The following is a 12,723-nucleotide window of genomic DNA, read 5'->3' as shown; positions in this document are numbered from 1 at the left end:
TAACGTCGTAGGCAGACCGGACAAAATAATTAATTCGTCCAGGAAGCCGCTTGTTAACTCCATTCCTGAGACTTTCTTATTGGCTAGGTTATTCATCCCTCACGTGCGCGTTATATAAAAATGGAGTTGGCGCGTGAAAGAAATTTTTATACGCGGTAAAAATATTATTACATCCGACAAAAGCTAGAAAAAAAAAAAAAAAAAAAGAAACTAAACCGTATGCCAGATTTGGTATATTAAAGGTTTGATGAACAAGGTGTCTCATTTTTCTCATAACACTTGCGACATATAAATCTAATTGTAAATCGCGCAACGCAATTACTAGTTCTACTTGTACGAATGTACGAATGACCGCGTATTTTTGAAATTCCTTTTAATCTAATTCTGATTATTAGACTTTAAGTTACTTTTACATTAATTATATTTCTACAGGATCATTGCAAGTACCTGACACTATCGTAAAGAAAAAAAAAACCATATGAGAGAGTAAAACGTGTGAATTTACCAATAATACTTACTAATACTTATTTATCGACACAAGAACGATTGTTACGCGTCAGGGGAATTGGTATTGTAACAAACACAAGGTTATACGATATTGATACGATAGGCGCATGAGATTAGAAGAGCGTTTGCGTTTCTAGTTCATATTTTGTCCACCCATGCGCAAAGATCACACGACACAGTCTTAGTTGCGCTTACGGTCTTCTACATGCTCTATATATGGCGCGCAATTAGAAGAGTTCCTCGGACGTTCTTAGGACGTCACATCTCCCGCAATTGTCAAAGGATAATAAACAATTGATCGAGTAAAATGTATAATTTGTCAATGTATGTTGCAATTTAAGTTGCAACATTACCAAATTAGCAAAAACTAACAGGTATAATAGGTTGATAAACAGCTGTAAAAAGAAAAAAAAAAAAAAAAAAAAAAAAAATAGAAATGTTAACTCACAAATTATAGACGTTATAACCTATTTTGCTACAGTCAGAGTATAAATTGAATTATGAATTTTAAAAAAGAAAATTCAGACGTTTACCATCTCATAACTGAACTAAGTAAAGAAATATGTCAAAAGGAATGTCTTTCGTTGGAACATACGTATCTAGAAAGCAGGAATGATATAACCAAAATAAAGAAATTAAGAAGTAAAGCTTTTGAGATACTATTAAATAAAAGTCTGAAAAGACAAAATAATCATGGTACGACACATATATGATAATATATAATTTATTGATATTTTCATGCATATCTTATTTTGCAATTTTGTTAAAAGCACATTATTATTATTGAAATATTTACAGATGAGGTGATGAAGGAAAGAAAGGATCCTGTAATAGAGATATATAAGTATGCGTTTGTATTAAAACTTCATATGAGACATGTGTCAGAGGGTATATTATTAGAAAGCCTTTTGGATGAATTTAATGCAGATGATTTACAAACGGGAAGCGTAACATATTTAGTTTTGCAATTGCTTATAGAATTAAAAAATTATCATAATAATCAAGAAACTGATTTAGTAAGTTCATTATTAAAATTGTGTTTAATTTTTATATTTTTATATCATGAATTGCGATATAAAACTTAATTGTATTTATAGAATATCTTTTACTACTCAAGCGTCAACCCTGCATTATTGGAACCTCTGAGGACATTAGAGAATGCATCACAATTTCCGATATATCCTATAGAAACGTTTATACTGTCGAACAAATTGGATGCATTGTTAGATATTCAGAAATGTTATATTATACAACAGACAACTGCAAACTCCATAAATAGATCATGTTTATATAATCAAAATATATCGGCATTTTCAAATAAATTAGACTCTATTAGGTAAGACAAAGTGCATATGTCTCTCTCTCTCTCTCTCTCTCTCTCTCTTTGATTTGTACCCTTTGATTGTAATAACAGTTTAAATATAAATGTTCCCATAGATTTATCCCAAACATTTATTACATTTAAGCATTTTGATCAATTTAAAACAAAAAAAGAAATACAAATAACGATTTAATGAAATTTTAGACGTAAAATTGACGTCGGTTGGTTTCCCATACCAAAGTGTATAACTGATTTCTGCTTTAGAGATACTGTTTCATATTTCTTACCACAGACTATGGTAAGCACACCATTTGTGTGTATAAATACACGTATACAGATTAACACATATATGTAAAATAAACAAGTTTCTTTTATAATCAGACAGATATGGATTACAATGCAAATTCAATGGATAAATCTAGACAAGAAATAGAACTGGAACGTAATAAGCCTTGGTTGAATGCAAAATTTCTAAATAGGTGTATTGAAAGCGTTTCGGAAGTAAGGAGATCATCTAGCGAAAGCCTTTATAATGAAATTGTAAATATTAAAGACATCTACGAAGAGATATGGGATAACGTGGACATAAAAAGCACTTTAATGCTCAATCCTCGTACATGGGAAACTTTGGGAGAATTTGAATCTGCAAAGCAGTATAATTTCTTAACGGATACTCCAAATGCCATGTTGCATTTGACAAGAATAAAACAGATCTGTACTTTGTTGTTACTTCCAGAGAGGGTAATGTGCATCTACTTTTATTTCGATATCATAGCAATTGATATGTATAAGTGTAATATGGATTTTTCTAACCAGCAGATTATCAGTAATATAGAATTTCCAGAAGAAATTTCAACTAAAGAATTTGCAATGAATATAAAATTATTGTTATTGGGTACCGAAACGAAATCTTTTAAATATAATAATGAGGTAGAACATGTGCGATCAACGATTAATGGGACAGTTAAACACTTTATAATATTTTTATATTTTCTCATCTAGATTGGTTTTTACATGCCTCAGAATATTGCTGTTCGTGGCATTTGCAATGAAACATTAATCAATATTTGCCAAAGATTTATCTACTGGGGTAATTGTTTCAAACATTTAACAAACTTGATTACACCAAATTCAAACAGCGGAAAGCTCCCACAGGAAGGCCTTATATTCAAGGTAATGAAATTTATATATTAAATAGTCTATTTTCATATATTGCAGAGAAGTGACATTTTACATTTTAATAATAATTAGATTGTAGTTGTTATTTTAGCTCGTACTGTTTACAAGATATATTCATGAATTTTATTATTCATATTTTCAGGCAATGTGTATGAGCATCAAAGAAATACTTCTTCATTACAAAGCTGCTATTTTGCGAATTTTTGAGCATATTAATGAATACACAGGATTATTGAATGTGTTAAATAAAGTCCAACCAGTGGCTCTGTTATTGTCCGAAGTAACTAAGCTTTGCCGGTACAATGGAGAAAACGGAAAAATGGGTGAAAATTGCAACATTTTTGCGATAATTAACAAAATGATTACAAGGATCACTCTTCCTCAAATTGCATTTGCTTTGTATACCATTCTAAAATCATGCTGCGAAGTTTATTTTCGGTACGTATGTGACACGCACACAAATATCTATGTTTATTTCGTTCTCGTAAGACTTTTTATTAATTTAATTGCATTAATTCTATTAAATAAATATTTAGATTTTTACAGAAATGGCTTTTCGAAGGTATATGTCACGACATTTATGGAGAATTCATGATTAAAGAACATTCACAATTTTTACGTAGCAAAGGTCCAAAATTTTGGACCAAAAGTTTTACTCTCCATCACGAGTCAGTTCCAAGTTTTCTAAATCGGTTAACGGAATCTATATTACAATGTGGGAAAGCAGTACGACTTTTGAAAATATGTGATCCTAAGGTAAAAAAATGCATTGCCGATTATGTGTGTGCGCGCGCGCGCGCCTCTGAGTCTGTCATGTATGTATGTATGTATGTATGTATGTATGTATGTATGTATGTATGTATGTATGTATGTATGTATGTATGTATGTATGCATGCATGCGTGCGTGCGTACATATATATTTGAACTATATCTAATATTGAACTCTCTAATAATTTTTAAAATAGAATCCCGTGTGTAATGTTTTTAATTCTTCGCAACCAGAATTAAAAGTATGCTTGAGCGTAACAATGTTACGTGAACAGTTAATAAAATGTAAAGAATACAAATGCAGAGGAGAAGAAGCTTTAGGCCGACCGATATCACTTTCAGTGGCTATTCAGGATCAAAAAGATGCTGAAAGAGAAAAGGCCAATCTGGTCATTAATGCGCAACAGGATACATTATCGAGAATAAAGAGTCAGTATTATATTCATTAACGACCTATTCGATATAAAATATTATTGAATATAGTATTTAAATGAAAAATAGTATGCTATTGATTAAGTATTTATCATTTATTTATATAAAAGTAAAAGAGAAAAATTTATAATAAAAGATTCTACTTCATTATGCAACAATTAACTTTTATAGGAGAGCAAGAAGAATTCTTAAAGAATACGATTGAAAACAAAAGAGAACTTTTAAAAGTATTAAAGGAGCAAGCTATTGAAGCTAACTTATACAAAGCAAAAGAAAGGGAAGCTGAAATGTTAACCGATAGATTACTTATGGAAAAAAACAACCAGAGAGAAGAAGTATTGTATAACTTGAAGTGTTCCGAAAGGTAGAACAAATATTATTTATTATCTATTATAATTTTCACTTTCATATTAATAATGCGAATTTGATTTATATCTTAGCGCTTATTTAAAAAATTATTACACCGATCTTGATGGTAACATTCAGAAGCAACGCGCACGCATAGAATGGTGTAATAAAAGAATGAAATATTTCGATGAAAGGGTAGCCGCGTTATCTAAAATGGAGGAAGATATATGGAAATCGGATACGGATATATTGAAGGATTTTGAAAACAATAAAACTGAGCGTGTTATAATACCTCCAAGAAATATATATAATCTTCAACATGTTTTGAATAATATTGAGTCAAATAGAACATTATTATCTGACAATATTGCGCAAGAGGATGAAAATAGTAATTTCGAAGAAGTCGAAATACGAGCGTTAAAGCCTTCCGAGATTATTCGCGCTGATAATGTCAACATCGTTATACGATCTGACGAGGAAGAAACTGCGTTAGAAAAGATTTCTGATAATAGGAATACAAATAAACAATTTGGAGTAAAACGGTCTACGAACACGTTAGAAACGCCCGCAAATATGAATAATATTTATAAATGCAATAATGAGAGAAGTAGTTTGCAAGAATTTTTACGAAGCGAAGTATTAGTAAAAGAATTACAATTGGAACCGATTATTAAAAATCCATATAAAGTACAATCGAGGATTAATGATGTTCTCACGAATGCGTTAATGAGCCATGCACAAGCCAATTTAGAGATACATAATAATAAGGATAATAGAACTTTTAATAGACCTAAAGTTCTCGAAATAGAGAGACTTGATAACATGACAGAAGCGAAGCGTAATAAAATGAGAATGTTGAGACATGAGTTTGGCATAACGCCAAATAACAATCAATCAAATTTAATTATTGTGGATAGAAGATTAATTTCGGATGATATTATTATTAATCCCGATAATCTCCCTGAGGATAATAATCGAAATTATGATGTTACAACTAATACAATTAAATCACCAATCGACGCGATAGGAGGAGATACTAGAAAAAATTCGAAAGTGATCTCTGGGGAGATGAGCGTCGAAGGAAATTTGGATTTTTTCGACAAAATCAATAACGAAATCAACGAAATTGGACAAATTTCTTCTGCGACGGATAATTTCGCATCGTCCATAAATAGTATTACGTCCAATTTACCAACTTACGAAGACATTTCTCCTTTGGATCTCAATAGTTTATCCTCATCGTCAAATATTAAATTAAATGGTGCCGTTCCTTCCGTATTCCCAGAACATCACAATGTCAACATTTTCACGCCTTCGACTTCAAATGATGATATTAATACCTCAGATTTTACATCATTGACCGTAGCTGACGTCGAATTAATAGATAATACATCTCTACAGGTTTATTTGGAAAAATCGATTATTATACCATTGCAAATACAAAGTCGTATTGTTAATGATGCTCTTATTAAATATTTATTAAATGAGCATAATATGCTTTTACATTTGCAAAGCTTAAGAAGTTATTTTTTCTTATTAAATGGAGAATTTGCCAAATGCCTAACAAATTCTTTATACGCTCGTCTGTATGAGATATCCGTACCAATAGAACTTTTCAATTCAGCCACTCTAACGAATTTATTGGAGCGTGCACTTATTAGCTCTTTCAGCAGCAATTACATGAATTCGGAATTGCTTAGCCTTTCGGCCATCGATACACCCATGCAATTACATGTAAGTACGAATATTCGTCAAAATACTACGCTCCACAGTTCTTCGATTTTTCCGTATGCCAATGAATCTAATTTTTATCCTTATTCCATTGCAGATATCCGATCCCCATGCTTTGGATTGTCTGTGCCTTAGTTACAAAATTTCATGGCCTTTAAATATAATCTTAGATGACGCAGTAATGGTACAATATAGCAAGGTGTTTAAATTTTTGTTGATGATTGGTAGAGTACTTTGGGTATTACAAGAAGATTTTCGTATGATGAAGGTTGAACACGAAGCGGCCATATCGGAACAATATCACAAGGTATTTCTTCTTTTTTTTCCATATTTTCTTATTATTACATATTGTGTTTCTCACGAAGTTAAATTATTAAAATTAAGGATAAATAAACGTGCGTACGCGCGCGCGCGCGCGTGTGTGTGTGTGTGTGTGTGTGTGTGTGTGTGTATATATACACACACGTACGACGTAATTCTGTTTATTTTTAATTGTACTTTCTGATTTTGTAGCTTCAACTGTACAGGCATTCAATGACACAATTTATCAGTGCACTTCATAATTATATAACTTGCAGTGTATTGCATGCAAGCTGGATTGAATTCGAGAAAGATTTGTGTAATTCTTTGACTCTAGATCAAATTCGATTTTCACATGTAAATTATATCAAAAGAATTTTATCGAGGTAAATTTTTCCCATTAATATGATCATACGATATCAAATATATACAGTAGCAGACGTTAGCAAATACAAATCTTAATAAATTAATTTCAGGTGTATACTTAATACCCGTGGTGAAAAAATGCGAACATGCTTGGGGAATATTTTTAAAGTTATATTGAAATTTCATAACCGATTAAGATCTCAAAGCTGGATTTCTAATTCAGAAGGTCACGTCCACCCTAATTTTAAAAAATTAGAACAAATGTATGAGGTATTCTGTGAATTACGCATATATCTATCTCGTATAGCTCATAAGTTAACTACCAGCGGATACCAGCCACACTTAATACATTTTCTTAATACTTTGAATATAAATCATATGTATGATTTAACAGAGAAAACATCTTAGCTTGTTATTATATTTTGTAAAGGACAAATTTTTAATTAAATAAATACAATTATCTTTAGATGCTCCTTGAAATAGAAGAATAATAATAGTCGCAGTTGAGAAATTTTTATTAATGCAGATTATCACATATCAGCACATAAATATTATATTTCACTTTTTCTTCTTATATTATATATATATATATATATATATATACACACATATAATGTCATTAACCTGTGTATATAGACAAGTATTTTTTTGTACAAAGTGAATAATACCAACCGTAAGTGGCGCCTGTTACCAGCGAATAATTTATTTACTTTATTTCCCTTAAGATACATTATCAATACATTTCTTGTTATTAGACCATTGTATTTTATCGGATAATAATGATTATTTAAGTAAATGCCGTTGCTGAAATATTTCTATCGAGTATATTAGTACAACGTTCACATATTTCAGCTTCGTACATTTCAGGATGCCTTCGACAACGTTTACATAGTTGTTTTTCTATAGGTTTTAAAAGCACCTGCGTTTCATTAAGCGCATCACTTTCTATGAGAGTTACTTTTGAAACTTGTAAAATATTACATAATTCGGACAAAGAAGATTGCTTTTCTTTCTGAAGAATCTATAATGGGATAATAGTGCGTATTAAAATAACTAATAAAATAATTTTGTAGTAATGCCAATTGATAATTAACATCGAAGGATCACTTACTGATAATAATTCATAATCTTGTTTAGTAGCCATTATTGTAGCTGCTAACTCCCATGTATTTCTAGTAGCAAGTTTGTTAACTTTATTTCTTAAACATAATGCTGCTTCTATACAATCAATGGTTTCTGGTTGATTCCAAGTCTCTGGTACAGTATATCTGGTATAATGCAGTGGTATGTATTCTAATGGAACAAAGACTTATGTTACGCTCTATTTTCTAACAGGAATCTTTACAGAGTTTATCATATAGATTCATTTACCAGTATCGTCAGTAGTTTTATTACGATGTAACCAAACTTCTTCTGCCAAGTGGGGTACAATTGGAGCGACACTTCTCAAAATAACAATGAGTATTGCATCTATTACTTTTATAGTAGCAGCACGGTATGGCGATGTTATTGCATCGCAGTAAAGCTTATCCTTATTTAAATGACAATATATCGATGATACATCATTCGCAAGAAAATTTTTTACCAGTTTGCATACGTTGTGATATTGATAACTGTCGTAGAAGTTTTGTATCTATAAGAAATTGACGGATAAGCTTTTAAAAATGGAATTCCAGAAGATAACAATGAGTTAGAAATATTCTATAAGAATATGTTAAAAATAAAAGTTAACTATTTTTCTCTTCGTCCCTTCTCTCAGATATTACATAATTATATTCATATATTATATTTACGAGGATTATTTACCTGTCTATTGTAATGATATAAGCGATGTAGCATGTTCCGGTCAAGATGCAAAAATTTTGGATCTAAATTGAATTCCGTATTAGAATGTAGAATACCCAACAAAAAGCGCAATATTAATCTAAGCTTTTGTATTGATTCTTTACTTTCTTGCAATATTTCTTGCGTAACACGTATTTGAATGTGTTGACAACCATGACTGCCGACCCACCATCTGACAAAAGTATGACAAAATTACTTTAATATTATTCAGAAACCAAGCTCTTTACATCATCCTTATATTAAAGAATTAAATTTGGAACGTAATAAGATAGTAGTATTCTTTCCATTACTTTACCTTAGTGCATCAACTCCATATACATTTTTTCCAAAATTATTACCACCCTTTGTAATATCGTCCGGATGTATAACATTGCCTTCTGACTTAGACATTTTAGAAGCATTCTCATCTACCACGAATCCATGTACAAATAATTCACTTAAAACGAAATATTATATATGACGAGGAGAATATATTTTCATAATATAGTTCAAAAAAAAAAAAAAATATATATATATATATATATATAAAAGGGAACAAGTCTTGCATGGAAATATTATTACAATTAGTATGTAATCATTATGATACCTTTTTATGATACGTTTTATTACAAAGTTTTATAACATACTTGTAAGGAGAAGAGCCCTGAAGTGCAACAGAAGTTAACAAGGACGATTGAAACCAGCCTGTAAGTTGATCTTGTCCTTCCAAATATAAATTGGCCTTTTTTTCTGGTAAAATTGCGGACCATGAAATACCACTGTCAAACCAAATATCCATAATATCCTATAAAAGTTAGTGCCACTATTTAACGACAATATACGATAAAGAAGAAAAATATTATAGAGGAGCGTTCAGTTTATATAGTTTTAAAAATAATAAACATTTTTCCGTACATCACCCTTTCTTAGATTGTCTTTGTCGAGATTAAATTTGTTAAGAATCTCTTCTCCTGCCAATTCTTCTATTGTAAATTTCCACCAACAATCCACGCCATTTTTTTCTATAAGATCACATATTCTATTTACCCATTCTCTATAAGTAAGGCATAAATTAATAAATCAATATGTTTAAGGGTGACACACGCACGCACGCACGCACGCACGCACGCACACACACACACACGCACATATTACCTATTCGTAAATACTTCTCCCGTATCTTTTAAATACAAAACAGGTATAGGTGTACCCCAAGATCGTTGCCGTGAAATGCACCAAAACGGTCGCTTCGTTATTTGTACAAGCAGACCATTGAGAAAAGACGATCGATTATTTTCTGGAAATAGTTGTATGCTATCTAAAGTTTCCTAATAACAATAAAAACTTAAAAGTAAAATATTTCTAACGTTGGATTATTTTTCTTTTTTTCTTTTTCTTTTTCATCAGCGACTTACGAGAGCTTTTGTTTTAATGGAATTAATATCAATGAACCATTGATGACTTGCTCGAATTATAACTGGTTCCTTGGTTCTCCAATCATACGGATAACTGTGTTTAATAGATTCAACAAGTAAAACATCTTTGTTTATGCACTGTAGGACCTTTTCAGTGCCTTCGGATAAAACTTTCAAGCCTGCAAATTCAGGACCAGCTGCTTCCGTATATCGACCATTGTGGTCTACTAAAGATAGCTAATGATAAAAATTAAGAATAAGTTTTTTTTTTTTCACGTAGTGTAACGTCTGCTTGTTTTTAAAATGCATGCCACTCTTACAACTGGTATATTATGTTCAAGCGCAAGAAGAAAATCTTCTGGGCCATGTGCAGGAGCTGTATGTACTAATCCAGTACCAAGATTCATTGTAACGTGTTCTCCTGGTAAAAATGGTAGAGTTTCTTTAGTGATAGGATGTAAATACTTGGCACCACTTAATTCGTTTCCTATAATAAATTGCACATATCAATAAAATACCTTATTCCTTTTGAAATTCTTTTAATCTATTCAATTTATATAGTAATAATATACTGACCATTAATGGTTATTATTGACTTCAAATGACCAATTTTTAATTCAATATCTTTCACCAGTGGTTCGGCGATAATGTAAAAATTGCCACAAGCATCCTCGGTCAAGCAATATTTCGAATTAATAGAAAACGCTAAAGCTTGATTAGCTATTAAAGTCCAAGGTGTAGTTGTCCATGCGAGGGCATATATATTACCATTGGTAAATGTTTTTAACTTGTACGGTACATCAGACATTTGTAAACGAATAATGGCACATTTACTTTCATGCTGTTCGTTATATACTAATTCTGCTTCTGCCAAGGCTGTTCTATAAAGAATTACCATTTTTTTTTTAAATTTTAAATTTCAATTAGCAGGCAGATATACAACTTTGTTTGAAAAACATAAATTTTACATTACCTAGAGGAAGGGGACCAATAGACTGGCTTAAAATCTCTAAAGATTAGCCTTTTCTCATATAAATTCATAAATTGCTGTAACTGATTTTTCACATATGAAACTTGATTTGTAAAATAGCATCCAGTTTCTTTCCAATCAGCCATTATACCCCAGGAAGAGAAAACTTCTCTTTGCTTTACAATGGCACTTTTAGCGAATTTACAAGCTAGGAATATATCGCGAGGTTAAAAACAACTTTTATATCATATATAATATTAATTAAAGCAAGCTGATATAATTATTTACCTCTATGTCGAATTTCTAAGGCATCCAATTTTTGATATCCGGTATCAAAGTTTTTAATCGCTTTCAGTTCAATCGGTAAACCATGGCAATCCCAACCTGGTACATAATGTACTCGTTGACCTTTCATAATTTTACTTCGCAATGTAATGTCCTTTAAAATCTATGAACAAATAAAAATTTGCCAATTAATAATATGACCATTCTAAAGCAAAATAAGGTGCCCCATTTACTTTATTTTAATACGATCGAAAAATTATTAAAAATATGAAAAAGAATTTTCATTTTTCTTTTTATGCCTTGACACGATATCCGAAAACATTTAAATAACAGAGGTTTATATTGGTAATCCTTTTTAAATAGAATTTTATATTCTCTCTGAAGATAGAAGGGACAAATAGATTATGCAATGTAAAGCAATCCTCAATTAATACTCTATGAATTTTATTTGAAACGTTTCGCATCCTTAACGGATTGTTTTAAATATGGCACACCCTCTAGAGAGATATATTCAATTAATATATCGTATATAAACTTTTACCAAATCTAATATTTAACCTTATTGACAGCATGTCCCATGTGAGGATCTCCATTGGCATAGGGTGGTCCATCGTGTAAGACAAAATCCGGTCCTATCAAATTTTTCCTTTGCCAACGATACAAATCTATGAATCCACATTTCTATTAAAGTAACGGTTTTTCTTCAATTCAAACTGTACACTTTTATATAAACATTATTCGTTATAAAAATCCAATCAAAACAATTCTTACTTCTAATAAATACTTATCCATATCAATTCGTTTTTTCCCATTAAGTCGTAATTGAAAGTCTGTTTGTGGCAATATAACAGTTTCGGTGTATTTTTTATTAACCTTATCTTTAGCTGCATCTTGTAAATTTCTTATGTGATTTTTGTATGACTTTCTATGTTTTAAAATGCAAAAATTAAAATGTTTCGTTGGCATTCTCAGAGCATATAGGTTTCTGTATTGCATCTTCTTTATTATTGTTTTATTATTACTATTATTATTATTATATTATATTATATTATATTATATTACGTTGAATTATAAATTATTTTCTTAAATGTTAAATTTTTATCATCAGTAACTACACTATGCGAATAAACAGTAATTAGAGTTTATGAAATATAAAAATTCTTTCATTGTACGAAGCACGGATCAGTAATAGAAGATCATCTATTTTTCTCCTGTAACGGAGGGTAAACGAAATCAATGTGGGTTTGCTTTAACCCACTAGATGTCGCATACATCG

The 12,723-nt window shown here is 30.8% G+C and overlaps 2 protein-coding genes across 7 annotated transcripts; one reads left to right on the top strand and one right to left on the bottom strand.

Annotated features, from left to right (window-relative positions):
* The first annotated feature begins 210 nt into the window (after positions 1–210).
* Positions 211–7,419, top strand: LOC124947632 (gamma-tubulin complex component 6). 4 transcript variants are annotated; one of them, XM_047490054.1, is made up of 15 exons: positions 211–881; positions 989–1,203; positions 1,306–1,523; positions 1,605–1,843; positions 2,033–2,126; positions 2,210–2,758; positions 2,831–3,001; positions 3,150–3,445; positions 3,544–3,763; positions 3,974–4,205; positions 4,380–4,572; positions 4,649–6,290; positions 6,385–6,594; positions 6,801–6,973; positions 7,064–7,419. In XM_047490054.1, the coding sequence occupies exons 2-15, from the start codon at positions 1,008–1,010 to the stop codon at positions 7,359–7,361; spliced, it is 4,731 nt and encodes a 1,576-aa protein (XP_047346010.1). In that variant the 5' UTR covers positions 211–881; positions 989–1,007; the 3' UTR covers positions 7,362–7,419. The 4 variants fall into 4 exon arrangements, with proteins under 4 accessions (XP_047346010.1, XP_047346031.1, XP_047346021.1 ...); XM_047490065.1 differs by having other exon boundaries at positions 218–1,203; positions 2,210–2,569; positions 2,648–2,758; XM_047490075.1 differs by having other exon boundaries at positions 217–1,203; positions 2,210–2,569.
* Positions 7,420–7,627: 208 nt separating this feature from the next.
* On the bottom strand, positions 7,628–12,671 carry LOC124947677 (isoleucine--tRNA ligase, mitochondrial). Of its 3 annotated transcripts, none has more exons than XM_047490163.1 (15): positions 12,219–12,671; positions 12,006–12,128; positions 11,451–11,610; positions 11,166–11,370; positions 10,769–11,073; positions 10,513–10,679; positions 10,193–10,429; positions 9,933–10,105; positions 9,693–9,831; positions 9,425–9,582; positions 9,094–9,234; positions 8,760–8,970; positions 8,325–8,586; positions 8,065–8,246; positions 7,628–7,974 (listed from the first exon to the last, which is right to left on the bottom strand). In XM_047490163.1, exons 1-15 carry the CDS (start codon positions 12,441–12,443, stop codon positions 7,741–7,743), a joined length of 2,922 nt encoding a protein of 973 aa, XP_047346119.1. In that variant the 5' UTR covers positions 12,444–12,671; the 3' UTR covers positions 7,628–7,740. The 3 variants fall into 3 exon arrangements, with proteins under 3 accessions (XP_047346119.1, XP_047346128.1, XP_047346138.1); XM_047490172.1 differs by having other exon boundaries at positions 12,006–12,112; positions 12,219–12,358; XM_047490182.1 differs by lacking the exon at positions 12,219–12,671 and having other exon boundaries at positions 11,989–12,089.
* Between the last annotated feature and the right edge of the window lie 52 nt (positions 12,672–12,723).

Source organism: Vespa velutina, chromosome 1 (assembly GCF_912470025.1).
Source record: "Vespa velutina chromosome 1, iVesVel2.1, whole genome shotgun sequence".
In the NCBI taxonomy this organism is placed as follows: domain Eukaryota; kingdom Metazoa; phylum Arthropoda; class Insecta; order Hymenoptera; family Vespidae; genus Vespa; species Vespa velutina.
The sequence above is the reverse complement of the archived record's forward strand: the minus strand, read 5'-3'. Positions and strand labels throughout refer to the sequence as shown.